At 49.5% G+C, this 19,398-nt stretch overlaps 1 protein-coding gene across 5 annotated transcripts in view; it reads right to left on the bottom strand.

The window, feature by feature from the left end:
• Window positions 1-18,940, bottom strand: part of BCAR3 (BCAR3 adaptor protein, NSP family member) — a 113,419-nt gene extending 94,479 nt beyond the window's left edge. For 3 of the 5 annotated variants that reach the window (XM_054721384.1, XM_054721388.1, XM_054721390.1), the window contains exons 1-2: window positions 18,711-18,940; window positions 8,306-8,633 (exon numbers count right to left, since the gene is read on the bottom strand). In XM_054721384.1, coding sequence (XP_054577359.1) covers window positions 8,306-8,622 — 317 coding nt within the window. In that variant the 5' untranslated portion in view covers window positions 8,623-8,633; window positions 18,711-18,940. Of the gene's footprint in view, window positions 1-73; window positions 140-8,305; window positions 8,634-17,678; window positions 17,833-18,710 lie in introns of those variants that run through there. The other 2 variants (XM_054721389.1, XM_054721385.1) reach the window with 2 other exon arrangements.
• Window positions 18,941-19,398: the final 458 nt, after the last annotated feature.

Genomic DNA, 19,398 nt, shown 5'->3' on the forward strand with positions numbered 1-19,398 from the left:
GTTTTGAGATAATGTCCTCAAGGCCTCTAAAAGGAAAGATTTCACCCAGCCAAACAGATATAGAAACATATACCTTAGATCTGTCTTCCAGGGCAGGCACCCCGCCTCCGGGTGGCTGCTCCCCAAAACCTTGCAAAAGCAGCCGTCACCCCACAGGCAAAAGCCTGAATGCCAACCGCAGCTGTCCATTCACCGCTGCTGTCCACAGTGTCCTTAGGAACACAATCGCCATGCTACCGACAGGCCACAGGGAGGGGAGCCCTGGGGATGTGTCTGCTTTAATTAAACCAAAACACTGTATTAAAAAAATCATGTATATGAAAAAAAAGTGCTTTGCTTTATTACATGCTTACGATCTTTCATATTGAATTTTGTCTCTCATGTTAAAAAAAAAAAAAAAGGAAACAAAAGCCTTCCTTTGAACAACAAAGCAGCTCCTGCCTCATTTCTCTGCTCCCCACCAGGCCAAATGCTCAGCCTCCTCCGCCGACTCCCTGGAAGGGGAGCCCAGGATTCCCGGGGGCTCGCCCTACGGTCCTTCCCTTATGCTTTACAATCTCTCCCTTGGGGATGGCATCCATTTCATTTCTACGCAGACCCCTAACTTTGTAACTTTTACTCAGACCTCTCAGAGCTCCAGGCTCATACTACCAAGTGGTGGTGCACATCTCCACGTAGAGCTGCATGCATGTCAAACCAGCACTCAGAGGTCTCCACTCTCTGCCACCTGCTATCTTTCCTCCCCCAAGAAAAAGCAGCCAGCCCACCCAATGGAGCCCTGCTCCCTTCCCAACCTTCCCCATCACGGTAAACAGCCCACCCCACACACTCAGCGGCCGAGCCACCCCACCACATCCAGGCCTCAGTAAGTCGGCAGACCACCTGCATCCCCCACCGTCACCTCCTCCACCACCACCCTGGAGCCACCACCATCTGTTCCCTGCACTTTTGGAATCACCTCCTGCCCTCCCTCCAGCCCCTCTTCCCCCATCAATCAATTCTCCACAGAGAGACCAAACAATCTTCTGAAAACTAAATCAGATCAGACTATTCCCTTAGGTACACCCTTTCAATGTTTCCCTTTTCCCCAGGGAGAAAACCTAAACTCCTTAGCAAGGTCAAGACCGGTGCTGTCTAATAGAAATACAATGTAATTTTAAGTTTTCTGGTAGCCATTGAAAAGAAATAGGTGAAATTAACTTAAAGTATTTTCTTTAACCTATTTCAAAATTATCATCTCAATACATAGTAACATAAAAATATTAATGAAGTATTTTGCATCCTCTTTTTACGTTAAATCTTTAAATGTTTCCTCCACCGGAGAGGCCTTCCCTCCCCCAAATCCAAGGGGCTCTCTGATGTCACCTTCCTCGTACCCCCTCCTTTTGTTAAGTATCTGTTGATGTGTTTGTCTGTGTGCCCCCTAATCTGGGCACTCCCTAAGGACAGGACCCACATCCATTTCATTCTCCATGGGAACTTGGTACCCAGCACAATGCCCGACACAAAATAAGCTCAATAAACATTCACAGAAGAATAAACAGTGAAGACACTGACATTAAGAACAAGGACGAGCGAGCAAGGGCTGGGCCAGACCACTGGAAACAGGCTCTCTTTTGAGTCCTGGCACAATGGTGTGCTGGTCTTTCAGTGCAGAGCCAGGTGGTTATACCTGTAACCACGGGTGGTGGCCAAGACGCACTGCTGTAGGGCAGCTTAGGGCAGACTCCATTGAGCATTCCTGCCAGACTCTGTCAACATGTGGGAAACCTTCTTCCCCAGGAGGGCCCCCCCCCCCATCCCCACCCCATTGAACGTGATCTCAGGTTACACTTGAGGATTAGGAGCCTCCCAGCTCCAGCTTTCCAGGAGGAAGGAAGGATGAAAACCAACATCCGAGCCCTTTCTTCATGCCAGGTGCCTTCACATGGGATTGTACTTGACCTTAATGCTACCCTTGGAGGATATGGAGATTCAGAAACATATAGTAGCTTAGTATGCAAGGTCACAAGGCTACCAGGTTTGGTTGCAGGGATCAGAGTCAAGGTCACCGGCAGCTTTCTCTGATAGCCGTGGCCACATCAGTGTCCCAGCCAAGGCACCGAGGCCTTCACGGTCAGGTGTCACTCAGCAGAGTTGAGGCAGGAGAAGGATCAACTGCTGGTGACCAGGTGGGAGCTGAGCAGTGACCTGCTCCACCCAGACCTCGGAAAACTCGTGTGAAAGTCAGTGCTGACATTCAGTGGAGCCTTCACATGTAGTGCAACACTTCTCAGACAGGGGTATTTCACCCCCACTTTATAGTTTAGAACTTGCCCTAGTTCACACATCTACTAAGTGGAAAAGCAGGGACATGAACGGAGACCTCTGGGTTGCATGCATTGCGTTTCTCCCTCTCCCCACAGCTGGAGTTATCTTACGTTTGGACACTATGTTTGCAGGTGAATCTGGACCACAGATAGCCCAGGCTGCCCAAGATTGGGTCAATTATGAAAGGTTTCTCACACTTCTATAATTTGTAAATAACAGTACAACACTTAAAACCAGGAGACCACGAGTGCTTATCTTTGAGACCTCCAAGAAGAGCTTGAAATCCTGCATCCAATCCAACAGCCAGTCTCTCAGGGGCAGACTGGGTGGTGACAGCACTACAGAGCTGTGAACAGCAGGGTGGCCTGAGGGCTTATCGGTCCTGTGGCTGCAGTCCCAAGCCCATGGCTGCGGCCTCCTTCCAATCAACAACAGCAACTCCAGCTTCTCCAGCTTCCATCCTTCTGACTAGTCTGGGATGGAACCCAAACCCACATGTAATAAGAGCACAAATAATTTGTACCGACACAGCACCTTCTGCTTGCAATCCGTTTTATTAGGTACTGAGGGATGCAAAACACTCGCATAGTGTCTGACTCTCAGAAGACTAAAAACCCCAACTTTTCCCAAACAGCTTGTAGGAGGCCTGAAAAATCATGATTGAAAGCAGGTCTGTCTAAGAGGTGTGTGTTGGGGGTTGGGAGGTAGAACCCAGAAAAAATGTTGGGCATGACGACATTGTGTAATCTCTGATTGTTTTCTTGGTTGTGGTTTGCAATCAGTTTAAAAAAAAAAAAAAATCCTTTCATTTTCCCCAGAAGAACAGCTGAGAATGCACAGAGCCCGGCCTTTAGGTTCAAATCCTCCCTGTCGGTAGAGGGTTAGGACCACAGCGGGCAGCTGGGGGACATACAGGCAGTTCCCATTTCCTGGGCTCCCTCAACCCTGGGATGAGCACGATGCCCAGCAGGGGCCGAGCGCGCCCCTGACCCAGCTGCTCCCGCCTCAGCACACCATGCGCACGGGGGCCTGGACACGCACATTCTTCAGAATTCACTAAGCCACCCAAGGCAGTTGCATTCAAACACCACGCGGCATTTCCAAATGTTGGTAAAACTCAACTTTGAAATTTTAAGAATAAAAATTCAACACATGGACCACTACTTCATAGATACATTCTTGGCTGTTAAGCCATTGCCATTCTGCTAATTCATTCGATGACCTTCTATTAAATAGAATCTATTCATCTATTACATAGGCTTTTTTCAACTCTAAACCCAACTTTTCTTCCGTTCACGAAAAGCTTCCAATTTGCAGAGAGCAGACATGCCCACGTATAAATAAAATGCAAGTGTTTGCATGTGGATCTTCACATTTAGATCCTGCTGCTTAACTCTGAACCAAAAGACTGATTTATTTGCATGTCTGGGGGAACTTGCTTCGTTGAGAAGAAAGCAGTGGTTATAGAACTTGGTGGCTCTGAAGAGGAACAAATGAAACGATTTTTCACGGACGGTGCTGACACAGCCCAGAGCGAGGTCTGTACTTCCATGTTTAGAGAAGCGTTTGCACGGACCCCGTGCCTTACTCCTTTGCTTCAGCTTTGAAGAGCTGACACTGTGACATGGTAGGTTACTTACTACCAGATTTTAACTTGGGATAATTCTGCAGACTTCCTGGCCCCTGTCGGTTAAAACACTTGTGACTAGTCAGTCAGCTCCATTCATGCAAATGAATGAAACATCACATTGTCCGGCCACATGCTCCCACAGCCCAAGGGGCAGAGGGAATTAGGCCCTCCGCAGCTGTTCCCAGGAATGCGTGCCTCCACGTACCCACAGGCGGGAAAAGGACCCAGAACATCTCTGAGCGTTGATCCTCAGTTATCCCAGCAACACAGATATCCCAACAACAGGAACCGGTGCCCTCTCCGTCCAGGGAAGGTCCCGGATTCAAATAAAAATTCATCCTTGAAGATAAGTGAATCAAAGGGATGCCAGCGAGCAACGCTAATGTCGAGAGGAAATCCTGTCTGCAGACCTGTCGGCGAAGCCTTGCTCTGCCTGCGAACAAAGGCTCCCTCTGTGACATCGAGCAGCAGGTTTGAGAGCGCCCCGGCTCCTCGCGTTGGCCACCTTTCAAAACCACAAGTACATCCAAGGGCGGCCAAGGCAACAACAGAGCCAAGAGATACAGTCTCCGCGTGAGGAGACCCACTCCCCTCCCGGGCCTGCCTGCTGCCTGGCTCCTGGTGACTGAGGCTTCCTTCTCCCCAGCGGAGGCCGGAGCCCTGGGCATCAGGATCATGATAAAATCTGCTCTGTCTCTCACACAGAGGTAGGATGTTCAAGCAAGAGAATTTATGAATATGTGCTTTAAGACATTTTAAGACTATAAAGTGGAAGAGATAATAATTCACGTGAACGTGACACGTTTATATCGCAGTTTAAAAACGCAACGTTTTAGGTCAAAGGGGAAACTTCCTCTGCTTTGCTCGGGATCTCACGGGGTGGATGGTCAATGAACATTCCATTATAATAAAAGTGACCTTTTAATGATTAGTAAGGTAAGCATACCTGTTGGGAAAAGAGCAAACGTGCATAGCCAATACACAGTAACATAAAAGATATGAATGTTCGGAGTATTTCACAAGACCAGGAGTGCTGCTTGGAGAGCTCCCTCTGCGTGGAGGCGGGGACACCTGAGGAGCGAGTCCAGACTCCTCGTGATGGCCCTCCCATCGTCACGCCAGCACCAGATGTGACACAAAGGGAGGTTTTCACATTTGACATCCAGGCAAGTCATGAAATCAATGCCTAAATTCACTATGAAAAGAAGCAAGTAAGGCCAAAAAAGTTTACCGGAAACAAACCCTGTAAAATAGCAATATTCCCATTATAAGTAGACCTAACTAGTCTTCGGTCCCTGAAGACAGAGATCCAAAACTCTAACTTTCAAGCAGACGTGGCTCCCAGCTTCCCGGGCTGAGTGAGCCGGAGCAGTGGGCGGTGAGTGTCACAGCTCCTTCTAGGCTGTAAGCGATGAGTTAGGAACAGAAATGCTGTCCCTGCTCCCGGTAGCTCCCTGTGGCACCTTAGGCAAACCCCTCTCCCTGGAACCCCGGGGTCTCATTCAGTCTGCTTGTCTCTCATTTTTCACTCGCACAAACTTTGTTTCTATCACGGCTTGTTCCTGAAAGGAATGGAGACAGCTTATACTCTTATTAGGATTCCTTAAAGGGATTAAAAAAGAAGAAGAAAATAAGGAACTTTAAACTCCTCAAAACTGGGATCACTTTTGAGGATGAAAAACAATGTGTGTTAGGTCATTAAAAATAATACTGAGACTGATGAGTGGGGAATAGGACTTTGTGACCCTTTGACACACAGCCACATGCCTGTTCAGCATAATTGTAAAAGATACGCATTTGTTGCTTCCTGTATTTGCCGTTAACAATAAGATATTTTAAAGTGAGGAAAAAAGATGTGACTTAGGATGAACGCAGCCCTGAGTCATAAACAAACTCACGCCAGCCGTGCTTGCTAAGTCTCCCACCACCCGGACTTCAAACTCAGGACCTGCGCCCAGTCCCCTGATTAGACCTTTTTACAGAGACGGGACCTCTCCGTCCAAGTCAGTTGTCCAATCAAAAAGCTTTGAAGTCCTGGCAGGTTGACAGCCTGGACCCTGGATGTTTATCAAGAACTTCCTCAAGAGAGGAAGGGGGCTCCGTGACCACCCCAGCCCCTGGCGTGTCCCCCTGTAAGGGCTGGCACCCCGCCAGGACCTTAGAACTTCAAGAAATGAGTTTGTGAGTTGTCTGCGTGGGGTAATGAGTAGATACCCAGCTCACTATAAAGGTTAAGTTGAAAGATAAAAAGTGGCCACAGGAAGCCGGGTTGACAGTTTGCTTTGAGTCCACATTGTGGAGCCTGGCATCTGTGCTTCTTTTGGGGTGACCAGAAGTTATTTTCCTTTGCTGCCTCATCGCTCCACGAGAGGGAGGAAGGACGGCTCCCCTTCTGCACCCCACCTGCTGCGTTCCAACGATGCGACATGAGCAATGCTGTGTAGAGGCGGGGCCCCCGACTTCACCTTCTCATCAGCAGGCTCTCGGGGTGGGGAGGCCGCCCACCTGGGTTTTATCGGAGCACGTCCAGGCCTTCTAATGGTTCTCCCTGGGGAGCCTTCTGGTCTGATGTCGGAAACGTTTCAGAGCTCTCTGATGTTTTCTACAGAGAATACCTGGGCCTCTCCTTAATTTCTTCTTGCACTCCTGCAGTACTGAGACGAATTCTAAACTCTTGCCTGCCTAGCTCTCTCCCAGCGTCTATACTATTGTCTCCCAACTTGGCTACACTCCAGCCACAGGCCACACCAGCTTCGTTTACGGTTTCTCAGACATCCCGAACGTGTCCCCCTGATCCTTGCACTTGCTCTCCCTGTACCTGGGACAGCCAGCCACTGGTTCTCCGCACTATCTTCTCTCATCATGCAGGTCTTAGCTTAAATATCACCTACTCAGAGACCTGTCCCTATAAAACAGACACAGCCCCAATCTATCTCCAGCATATTGCTCTATTTCCTCTGTAACACTTACTATGGTCTGCAATGTACTGTTTACGTAATTGTATTTATTATCTGGGTCTCTCACTAGAATATGGGCTCTGGGAGGAAACTGTTTCAGATGTCTCATAGCTATCCTGTTAGTTCACATATTTCTCCACCGTGTAGAAGGGCAAGAGCAGATTACTGAAATATTTTGGCTGCTAGAATGTCTTCAATGTTGGACCAGCCCTTCAGTTAGATACCCAGAGGAGCTGGGCAGAGTTTTCCAGGTGAAGCACAGGTACTTATAAAATCAGAGTGCTGTAATTAAGGTAGGTACTCAGTGTAGAGATACTGAACAAATCAATGAGCCAGGATCAAAGTGGCCTTCTTTGCTACAGGGCTGGACAAAAGGAGAGACACCAGGAAATATAAGAGAAGAAACCACTCCCTGTCTTTGCCCAACAGCATCACAGATTGCTTATCTTCCAACAGGAAAAGGAGTGCAGTTTCCAAATGAGCTCCGAACAAACAGAAACCAATCACAGCCAGGCCCCTTACAAACCCAGAGGAGAAGCCTTTACAATCATAAGGCTTATTTACCCACATCCTGGTGGACAGAAGGAGAAAAATTCTACTGTGTTCTGCAGCTGACCTGATGATGCGTCCACACAAAATTTTATTTCATCATATTACAACTAAATACAAGGAGATACAGGTCCTAATTTATAGACATCCTGGCATCTCTTTAGCATTGGATGGATGTAGTTTAGAATCTGATGTTATAATAAGAAAAAAAACACAACACCAAACTTCTGCTTCTCTTTCAGAGACTCAATCATTTAGAAAGTTGGCTTTGAAAATACTCTCAAATATTAGATACTAAAAATGGTTCATTTGCCTGGCAGGTGTGTGGCTCCGTGGTTGAGCATTGACCTATGAACCAGGAGGTCACCGTGCGATTCCCTGTCAGGGCACATGCCTGGGTTGCCAGCTTAATCCCCAGTAGGGGGCATGTAGGAGGCAGCCAATCAATGATTCTCATCATTGATGTTTCTCTCTCTCTCTCTCCCCTCTCCCTTCCTCTCTGAAATCAATAAAAATATATATTTTTTAAAAGGGCTCATTTTAGGTGTTACAGTTTTTAGTATTATGATCATATACATATTTTAAAGTAAGTCCTTATCTTTGAAAGACACATACCAAAATATTCACAGATAAAATAAAATGAGGTCTGAGGTTTGTTTCAAAATAATTCCAGAGGAAGGAAAGTGGGTGGGGAAACAGAGCAGAGCAGGCCATGAGTTGAAGCTGGGTGATGGGCCCATGGAAGTTCATTCAACTACTTGCTCTCCTTTGTACACGTTTGACATTTCCCCTCAGAGGATGACTTTTTTAAAAGCTATTTAAGACAAGTCATTTTCCCTCATGAAATGCAAGAAGTTACCTGGAGGTGAAGACTTCGCCTTTCCAGTCCTGCCGTGGGTGCTCCTGGATGATGTCCTGGGTCAGGGGTGAGTTGTGCCGTGGCGATTTGGAATGGGGCAGGGTACCCGCGTGACTGAAGCTATCACAGGACCTGAGGGGAGGAGGGCCTTTCTTCTTCCGTGGCAGGGTGCCGTGTATAGACACGTCCTGATAGGCATCTGTGCGGTGATCGGCGAGAGGAGACTTGCTGCTCAGAAGGTCCATGGACGAGGCCAGAGGAAACTGGTGATTCACCGACATGTTTCTGGGAAGGCTCGCGAATTTCCCCGCAGCCATGATTCTCTGCTCTAAAGGGAAATGAAAGGAGTGAAGGTATGAATCTAAGATAATCCCAAGAACTGGCTTCCTACTGACGAGAGGAAATGGAAATATACCACGTAACAAAAGAAAATGTCCAGGGCCTTACAAGACAAACACTGAATGGCACTACTAGTGAAATTTAATACAAACAGGAAGTTTACTCATGTCCTTTTTTGATATTACAGAGGAATTCTCCTGGGTTGGCAGCAGGTCGGCCAATGGAAAAGGGCAAACACACTTCAGAGACTCTGAGGCACATGAGCTGTTTTATTATTTCAGGTGACTGAAGCTGATGGAAATGCATGACTAACGAAAAGCTTATTGAGGAGGGACTCAAGGTTTCAGTAACAAGTGCGTTACAGAAAATGCAGTAGATACGTTAGATAACGAGCTCACGTTTTCCTACCACCCTGGGCACGAAAAGGACAGGCGGAGATTACTGGAATTCCTCAGCTGCTAGAACTCCCGCAGTGCCAGACCAGCCCCTCAGTTGTGCTACCCACAGCAACGGGGCAATTTTTCTGTCAACGACCTGGTGCTTATAAATAAATCAATGTGCTCTAATTAACGAAGACAGGCCAGGGTCAGGGGTCAGGAGGTGGCCACTGCTCCCTACAGCAGTGGGCTCAGCTGCAGAGGGAAGCCACTGAGGTGGGGGCTCCATGTACACTGTCCCCCAGGGAGAGGGGTCAGGACCCGCCTGCCACCGGCAGGGTAAGCCATGAGCATGGGTGTCTGCATAGTCAGGGAAGAGAAAAATAAAAATAAAAATAAAAAGGGAGGTATGGGAAGAAAAGGAAAATGATACCTGAGGTTATATGCAAAAGCAGCCCCGACAATTGTTCCCAGCTTTGACCACCAGTAGAAATGTTCACTCTGAGAGAGTCAGCACCCCCAACGCCCCCAAAACAAACGATGGTTTTGACCTAAGCCAAATTATATGACATTTTTAAAGCCAATGTTTGAGGAAAAGAAACACAGGCCTGAATGAAAATTAGGGCCAGTGCCTAGTCCTAAGGATCCAGACTGTGTCCCACTAGTCATGCCATCAGCCTGGTGTGGACGACAGCAGCCTGGCTAAGCCCGATGCACGGGCCTCTGCAAGGCTGGTCAGCAGAGCATCCCCCTGCTCTGCAGTCTCCTCTCAGACCCCGCAGCCCCCGCTCCGCGCAGACAGCTCTTCCCACAGCTCTGAGTGAACATCGTCACTTAATAGAACCTCTGCAGAGTCAGTTCCACAAAGGAACTGGGGATTTGGGACATGGCTTGACGACTACCAAGAACACAGCCCTCCAGAATCTCCCAGGGCAAGAGATAAAGGGGCAGAGTGTGCAAAGAAGACAACTGACAACAAAAACACAGGATCCACAGCTTCTGTGTGCAACAGAGAGAGGCATGTGAGTGCTGGGGCTGTGGAAGGAGACCCCTCACTCAATTCATATCCTCCTAACCCTGGCCTCAGTTCTCTGCTAAACCTGGTAATTCTGGGGCTTGTCTGCTCCGTGTCTAACTAGGACCACACAGAAGGCCCGGCTCATAGCGGGTGCAGAACAATAGAACGGTGCAGGCCCTTCCCCTGGGGGCCCCGCCCGGGGCTGGCTGGTGCCTGGCACACTGTCAGCACTCGCTCAACATTAATCACCATTATTAAAAAAGAAACCAAACTCCCTGGCCCTCCCTGCCTGACCACCAGTGACGTAAACTGACAAGGACTCCCTCACCCTGCACACAGACCCCACAGCTGTGCACGCTCACCTGTCGGAGCCATCAGCGCCGGCTTTCTCCAGACAGGCCTGCATCATTTCAAAGAGCCCTGTGGGGAGGCCTGAGCAGCCACAGCACCTCGGTGTGCAAAGGGCCACACTGTCGGCCAACTCTACTTCCAGGCCAGTGTGATGGGCCAGAGCTGCCCTGGCGCCAGTGATTCTGGCAGCCTGTTTCCTCTCTGCCTACCAAGACCCATCTAGATTTCCAGATGGAGCCAAAGTGTGCGAGAATGCCCCACACTCCGTTTATTCCTGGCTATAGAGGGATATTAACACCTGCCCTTTCTACTTTCAATTCAACAAACATGTACATGCCTACTCCTTATAAGATACGCAGAGAAACAGAGTCGTAAGCCCCAGTCCTTGAGAGAGAATAATATAGGGACATCAACAGGGACTCATCAATAGGGGCCCTTAAAATGCTGAAGGGAAGAGCAGTTACTTTTTTATTAAACTTACTAGAGGCCCAGTGCACGAAATTCGTGCACAGGGTGGGGGTGTCCCTCAGCCCAGCCTGCACCCTCTCCAATCTGGGACCCCTTGAGGGATGTCTGACGGGGCCTAAATGGGCAGTCGGACATCCCTCTCACAATCCATCCAGGACTGCTGGCTCCCAACTGCTCGCCTGCCTGCCTTCCTGATTGCCCCTAACCGCTTCTGCCTGCCAGCCTGATCACCCCCTAACCACTCCCCTGCCAGCCTGATTGATGCCTAACTGCTCCCCTGCCAGCCTGTTTGCCCCTGACTGCCCTCCCCTGCAGGTCTGGTCACCCCTAACTGCCCTCCCCTGTAGGCCTGGTCACCCCTAACTGCCCTCCCCTGCAGGCCTGCCCCCCCCCAACTGCTCTCCCCTGCAGGCCTGGGTCCCCCCCAACTGCCCTTTCCTGCAGGCCCGTTTGCCCCCAACTTCCCTCCTCTGCCAGCCTGGTCACCCCTAACTGCCCTCCCCTGCAGGCTTGATCACCCCCAACTGCCCTCCCTTGCAGGCCTGGTCCCTCCCAACTGCCCTCCCCCTGCTGGCCATCTTGTGGTGGCCATCTTGTGTTCACATGGGGGCAGGATCTTTGACCACATGGGGGCAGCCATCTTGTGTGTTGGAGTGATGGTCAATTTGCATACTACTCTTTTATTAGATAGGATTGGGAGACATTGGTTAATGAAATTATATACTTTGATTTCTATGATATATCATCTGTATATTAAATTGTGTGAAGTCAAATCTTCTGTCACCATATATTTGACCCCCTTTACCCTTTACCATTCCCTCACCCATTGGTAACCACCATAATATTGTCTGTGACTATGAGTTTTTGTTTGTCCATTTGTTGCTTTCTGTTTTATTTTAAACACTTTTTCTTGATTTCACAGAGGAAGGGAGAGGGAGAGAGATAAAAACACCAATGATGAGAGAGAATCATTGATCGACTACCTCCTACACGCCCCCTACTGGGGATCAAGCCCCCAACCTGGGCATGTGCCCTGACCTGGAATTGAACTATGACCTCCTGGTTCATAGGTCAAAGCTCAACCACTGAGCCACACTGGCTGGGCTGTTGCTTTCTGTTTTTACATCCCACAGAGGAATGAAATCCTATGAAGAACAATTAATTCTGGTGAAAGGATTCACGGAGGATCTCAGAAAGGGCCTCACTGAAGAGGAAGGGTTGTGAAAGGTGGAAATCGTAAGGAAAAGCCTTCCAAGAGGATGCTGTCAGGGCAGATGCATAACGGCAGGAAGGGCCCCACAGGCTCAGGAAACGCAAGTCGCGTGGTGGCACTGGAGCGGAGAGGATGAGAAGCATCTTCTGGAATGAGCACAGCTTAGGGCCAGAGTTTGATTCTCAAAGGCTTTGTCAAGGTGTCTGCACTTGACAGTAAGCTCTGGGGGAGATCTGGAAGGGAAGGACAGATGCCGGCCGGTGGCTGGTAATTCTGAAGGAGGGGAGAGGAGGGAGGCAGGGAGGTCAGTCCAGCTGATGGCAACAAGCCAGCAAGGAACAATGAAGAACTTGGCCTGGGGCAGGGGCCAGGGGGAGGGAAAAGAGGGGCAGAGTGAAGAGCTGGGAGCTCAAAGGCCTCTGGCTGGGGGGCCACCGCCATGGAACGATGGTGCGATGCGGTAACACACCAAGGAAGAAGGGGCCCCCGCAGGAAGGTGGGTAACAAGCTCACCACTGGAGCCGTTCGGTGTGAGGTCCCAGCAGGACAGTTTGGTCTAGGAGGGTAGATACTGGCATGTGCAGTTAGGAGCCAGGATAGAATGTAGATTTTTAAGAGTCATCAACATAAAGGGAATATTTAAACCAGGGAGTAGATCCCTTAGCATGTTATTATCAGATGTGATAACAGATGTGAAAGCACCTCTTACACTGTCAGGAACCATACAATACCCATGAATTACATCCCTACTCTCTCTCTCTCCCCGTGGCTGCTTCGAGCCTGTAAGGACCAAAGCAAGGAATGAGTTCTGAAAATGTACAGTGGGGGTCCTTAACCGAGCTGCACATTAAGAAGCCTCCAGAAAGCTTTTGAACCCCAACGCCCTGCGGTGAACCAGACGGATGGAACCAGAATCTCAGTGGGTAGGACCCTGGCAGCAGCCTGCCTGCAGATTGGCCAATGTGGAGGCAGGGTGGGCAGTCACTGGATAAGTGAGTCTCTTGGGTACAGAGCAACTTATACTCAGATATTTTTACCTGGATGACAGAGGAGAATGACAACGAGGAAGTATCCTTCAGTCAAAAGAAACGTTCATTCATTCTCCTATTTAACACTCATTTATGTGGTGAGCACTTGTGCCGGGTGTGGGACAGCGTCAACTATCCTCGTGAGGTTACTCCTCTATGGAGGAAGCAATGACCATTGTTGGCGATCCCCAGTGCTATGGGGGCACATAAAGTGGGGACCGGGCTCTAGCGGCCCTGGGAAAGCTTCCATGAGGAAGGGCTGCTGACCTGAGGGTGTAAATCAGAGGTTAACAACTGGAAGGAGAAGATCATCCAAGTTGAAGATTCCAGAGAGTTCTCAGCTGCAGACAAATTGGAAAATCACAGGCCAAGCTCTCCTTTACAACTCCCTGCCTCTAAATTGGAACTCTTCCCCATTAAAATACAGCCTTGTCCTGTGTCTAGTCACTTGGAAAGACTGGCTCAACCCTGGGCCCTGTGTCAAGTTTGAATCAGTCCAATGGTGGGGGAGGTGGGCCCAGCCGGGAAACATAGCCTTGAAAATAAAACAAAATAAAAGTGGGGCAGGGGATGGAAGGGGAAGTATGGGTGGGAGGAGCTCATTTGCAACCTTTGGGTTGCTCTATTTCTTGAGTTTTATTTACTTTTCATTTTTCCAGACTCCAGGACCCCAGGGGGATATCTAAGGGATAGAAGTGCATGGTGTGTAGTTGGAATCTAGGTTCAAGGTTGAGTGCTTTCTGTTTTGACAGAGAAGCCACTTACCACATCTGATCACTAGGCAGAATCTCAGCGTGTGATATGTAGATGGGATCTCAGAGCACCAAGCCCCTTCCTTTTTCCAGATAAGCAAATAAATGTTCACTCATTCAATATATATTCTCTGAAGGTTTACAATGTACCAAGGCTGAGGATATAATAAACTAGACAAGGTACTGCTCTTACAGAGTCTACTGTGATGGGGGAGTCCAACCAACACAGATAAGAAAACAAACTAGGTCATATCCCAGTCACAAGGGCACTAAAAAATGCAAAACGGTGAAATGATAGAACATACTGGCTGGGGATGGAAAGCTATTTCAGATTAGGATGGTCTGGAAAGACCTCTCTGAAAAGGAAATAATGACATAAGACCTGAAAAAAAAAGAGAGAGAGAGAAGGAACCAATGAAGAGAAGAGCAGAATGGAGTTGCAGGCGGGGGATTCTGCACATGTGAAGGCTTGAGGTGGGAACACATGGTTGGAAGAACACTGAGAGACTCAAGTCAAGTCTCCAGCCTCTGGCTCCATGTTTTCTCCACTTGGAGATGTTTCTGTCTTGATGTTTCTAGTCATTATGTGATTCTTATATACTATTTGATTTTTAAAAATCAAACATGGTCTGACTCAGAACCTAGGCTTGCTTTGGAGTCAGACACTCAAATCCCTACTCTGCCATTGACTTACTAGCTGTATAGCCTGGGACAAGCTACTCAACTTCTCTGAGTTTCTCATTTGTAAAAATGAATGAATAACTATTTCATGGGGTTGTTGTGAAAAGTAAATGTAGTCGTTTATGGAAAGCCCTGACATAGAGCAAGCACTCAATAAATAAGCAGACCTCCAGGCAGGGCGGGGACCATGTCTGTCTTGCTTGTCATGGTATCTCTAGTACAATGAGAGTTCACAAACGAAGCCACCACTTCTGGGGAAGCCTGGGCAGGAAGGATGAGGAGGGAAATATTTTAACCTGAAGCAATAGATGTAAACACACCAAACCAAGCAGGACGTAGACAGACACACACACACACACAGGCACACCAAGCGAGCAAGTATGCAGTCTTTAAAAGAAAAGCCCAGGTGAGACTTTGGCCACCAGACTTCACCTCTCTCCATGTGCAAGTAAACAGACATAGTGTCCTGACACAGTCTGATGCTAGATCTTGAAATACTTAGTCACGCACCATATAATGACAGTTCAGCCAGTGATGGGCCACATACATCACAGTGTTCCCATCCTATATAATAAAGAGGTAATATGCATATTGACCCTCACGCCCTCGCATCACAATATGGCCACCCCACATTGTCACAAGATGGCCACCCCAACATCACAAGATGGCCGCCCCTACATTGTCACAAGATGGCCAGCAGGGGAAGGCATTTGGCGGGGGGGGGGGGGGGGGGGGGGGGGGGGAGGGGAGGGGAGCAGTTAGGTGTCAATCAGGCCAGCAGGAGAATGCTTAGGGGGCTATCAGGCTGGCAGGCAGAGTGGCTAGGAGCAATGAGGCAGTCAGGTAGGCAAGTGGTTAGGAGCCAGCAGTCCCAGATTGGAGAGGGTGCAGGCTGGGACTGCTGGACACGCCCACCCACGCATGAATTTTGTGCACCGGGCCTTTAGTAAGATTATAATAGAGCTAAAAAATCCCTATCGCCTAGTGATATATTAGCCATCATCAGGCAACACGTTACTCACATGCTTATGATGATCTGGTGTAAACAGACCTACTGTTCTGCTAGTCATATAAAAGTATAGAACATACAATTATGTGCTATAATTTTAAAGTGTACTCTTTCCACTTATTAAAAACCTAAATTTGCTGTAAAACAGTATACCATGTTACACCAGCATAGCCTATACATCTCATGCTTACTCCATCTCTTGATTACATCATCTTCTCGTGCGCTTGGTTTAATCTTGTGTTGTTTTATAAATTTAGTGTTGCCTAAGTGTACAGTGTTTATAAATCTACAGTTGTGTACAGTAATGTCCTAAGCCTTCACATCCACTCACCAGTCACTCATTGGCTCGCCCAGAACAACTTCAGTCCTGCAAGCTCCATTCATGGTAAGGACAGGGCACTTACCATGAATGGTGGATCATTTTTTTAAAAATATATTTTATTGATTTTTTACAGAGAGGAAGGGAGAGGGATAGAGAGCTAGAAACATCGATGAGAGAGAAACATCGACCAGCTGCCTCCTGCACACACCCCCCCCCCACCCACCAGGGATGTTCCCGCAACCAATGTACATGCCCTTGACCGGAATCGAACCTGGGACCTTTCAGTCCGCAGACCGACGCTCTATCCACTGAGCCAAACCGGTTTCGGCTGGATCATTTTTTATACTGTACTTGTACTGTACCTTTCCTATGTTTAGACACATAAGTACTTAACATTTTGTTACAATTGCCTATAGTATTCAGTACAGTAACATGCTGTATAGGTCTGTAGTCTAGGAGCAATAGGCTATACGATATAGCCAAGGTGTAAAGTAGGCTATACCATATAGGTTTGTGTAAGTGAATTTATATGATGTTCCCACAATGATAAAATCACCTAACAAGGCATTTCCCAGAACGCATCCCTGTCAAGTGGTGCATGACTATACAAAGGTCAAACACTCTATATCTTGATATGAAAATGAGACTCATGTGAATGTTCAAAGAGCTGAAATCTCAGTAGGGACATGAGCAAGCCTGACAAGCTCCCAACCTCTCTGGCTGGGCTTTGAAATACTTGTAAATAGCAGCCTGACTCACTTGCTTTACCAAGATGTGTCAAAGAAACTGATGATCACATGGAATCAGGGCAGAGATAAGCAGCTCACATACTTGAATTTTCCTATTTCACTTCTAATATGAGATATTTCCAAGTCAAACTCATAGATGGTCATCTGATATGGGCTTTAAGATTGTGTCTATATATACATGTATATAATTCTTACCTGAGAATATTTTTTCCATTGCTTTTTCAGAGAGTGGAAGGGACAGAGAGAAAAAAACATAGATGTGAGAGAGACACCACTGGTTGCCTCCTGCAGGTGCCCCCACAGGGGGCAGGGAGCGAACCCATAACCCAGATACATGCCCTTGGCTGGGAATCGAACCCGAGATACCTTTGGTGCGTGGGCCGACACTCTAACCACTGAGCACACTGGCCAGGACCAGAATTGTGTATATTTTAAACTCTGGAAACGAAACCGCCTTCCACTGCCTTATTATGACCTTGGCAGAGAATTTACAGTTTGAATATGTACTTTTGTATCTTCTCTGCAGAGTCAGACGGGGAGAGGAGATGGAACAACTGCACAGATAAAAGCGGCTTATCCACCTAATGTGAAGTTTGCTTGGGTTTAAATATGAAGAGTATGCCTTTATTTTTGAAGTAAACTCAATGAAGTCTAGCCAAATGATTGAAGTGTGAATAATGCTCCCCTGGATTGTATTTCAAGCACCCTAGCACAGGATTTACATGATAAGGTTAGGATTAGCATTGGACAAGCAGTCCTTTCTACATGAACCGGGGGAGATCCAGATCTTGGTTAGTCATCCTGGAAATGTCAGGCTTAGCAGCAGTTGGGAGAAAGGTGGAGTGAGGGTGGGGGAGGCCCTGGCGTGGCAAGTTATTTACTTTACGTACCACATACCCCCCTTTCAACCGCGTGCTCTGTGGCCTCCCCTGGATCTACGGGGAGCCCTTTCCCACTTGAGACCCCGTTCTGCTGAGCCCAGCCCCCAGCCCCGAGGACGCCCCCTCTCCCCCATTCCTCCCAGTCCTTGGCAATACGCAGGGAGATTATTCCCTCTCAAACTGACCTTCCCTCCGCCGATGTATTTTCCTTGGGGGAGATCTGCGTAGCCTTGGAAGATAAGAGTCAAGGTTTAAAGGAATCTCTGGCTCATTTTCTCTCTCTGCACATGACTTGAGGTTAAGGCAGACACAAGCGCTGGTCTTTCCCCTTCGCACCTTGCTTCAATCGAGTTAACACCAAAACCAGACTTTTCCACCTCCTCCAAGTCCCAGCCACGACCCGCCGCGATCCCCACGGAACAGGCGCCTCTCCAGCTGCCTCCCAGCTCACTGGGTCTCTCCCAGACGAGTGAGTGGCTACACCTGATCAAACTTTTAAAGTGCTGGCAGCCTAAGCCTGCAAGGAAAGATGGTTTGATAGGAACCTCCTTCCTGTAGCTCCCACCGTCATTCCCTCCCTTCCCCGCTTCACCTCCCCTCCCCTCCTCTCTCCTCCCCTCCCCTCGCCTCTCCGACGCAGAGGGAGCAATACAACCAACTATTCATTCTTTCTCAACAAAGGGAGAGAGGGAGGGAGATGTTGTCAACAGTTACACGGCAGGCTCCTTCGCTTTCTTTGCAAACTTTCCAAGAGATTAGTGGAGAAACTCGCCTCCTCCAAGCTCAGTGCGCCCAGCGGAGGCCCCGGGCCCCGCGTCCCCTGACCCCCGCCGGCCTCAGGGCCAAGAGGGACGGGACGGGGAGGGGCGGCTGGCCGAGCAGCCCGGACAGGCTTGGCCCCAGCGCCCGGAGAGATGCCCCAGAAGAGCCAAGGGCAGAGATGCTCGCCTCCCGCCGCGGGCCACTTGGCGAATCCCAGCGGGTTCAGAGCCCCCGAGGGCGCAAGTCCCGTCCCCACTTCGGCCACTCCCGACCCCGGACGCCAGCGCAGCCGGGGGTTGGGAGTGGGGTGAGGCGGGAGCGCCGGCTGTTTTCCCTGCTGCCTAAACTTTCCCAACACACTTCCCCGCCCGTCCTCCTGGGGAGGAACAAGGCACCCCAGGAGCGGCGGCACCCCAGGAGGCGCGGCACCCCCGCGGGACGCGCAGCGGACTCACCTCCCCGCGCGGCGCGCGGCGCCCGTGTCTCCCGCAGGGACTCAGACGCTCCGCACCGCGGGCCCCGCGCCGCGGCTGCTCCCGGAGCTGGGGTCGCTCATGGTCCGCGGGGCGCGCCCGCCGAGAAGCCCGCGCAGCCCGCCCGTGCCCCGGCGCTGCGGCTCCGGCGCTCCGGCTCGCGCTCCCGCCGCGGCAGCTGCAGGCGCGGCTCTGAGCCGGCGCGCACGCGGGCCCTCAACTGGTGACTCGAGGCTTCGCGGCCCCACCCCGCCGCGCCGGTCCGCGCAGCCTGGCCCCTGGCGGAACCCCCTGCGACTTTTGCAGGCGGTGACCTCGCCTTGCACTTCTCGGCCGGGATTTTTAGAGTTGAGCTCTCCTGGTATTTCCCCCAGAAGTCAGTCCTCAAGTGTCGATAGACCACTTCCTCACGGTACCCCTCTGGGTAGACAGCCCCTCCTAACTCACTCCTCCCCCTTCCCCGCGTTATTTAATTACCCAGCAGATCTGCTTTGTTCGACTGCAGACACCTGGCTGGCTTTCAGTTGAAAAGCCTTTGATGGGATAAAGATCCAGGTAACCACAAATAACCAAGCCATGAGAGCAGGCAAATCCATCACACCCGCCTGGGTATATTGACAGCAAGGTGGGAGGTAAAAGTGGTACTAGTTGGCTTGGTGGGTGAAAAATT

The sequence above is a fragment of the Eptesicus fuscus genome, chromosome 9, assembly GCF_027574615.1.
Source record: "Eptesicus fuscus isolate TK198812 chromosome 9, DD_ASM_mEF_20220401, whole genome shotgun sequence".
NCBI lineage: Eukaryota > Metazoa > Chordata > Mammalia > Chiroptera > Vespertilionidae > Eptesicus > Eptesicus fuscus.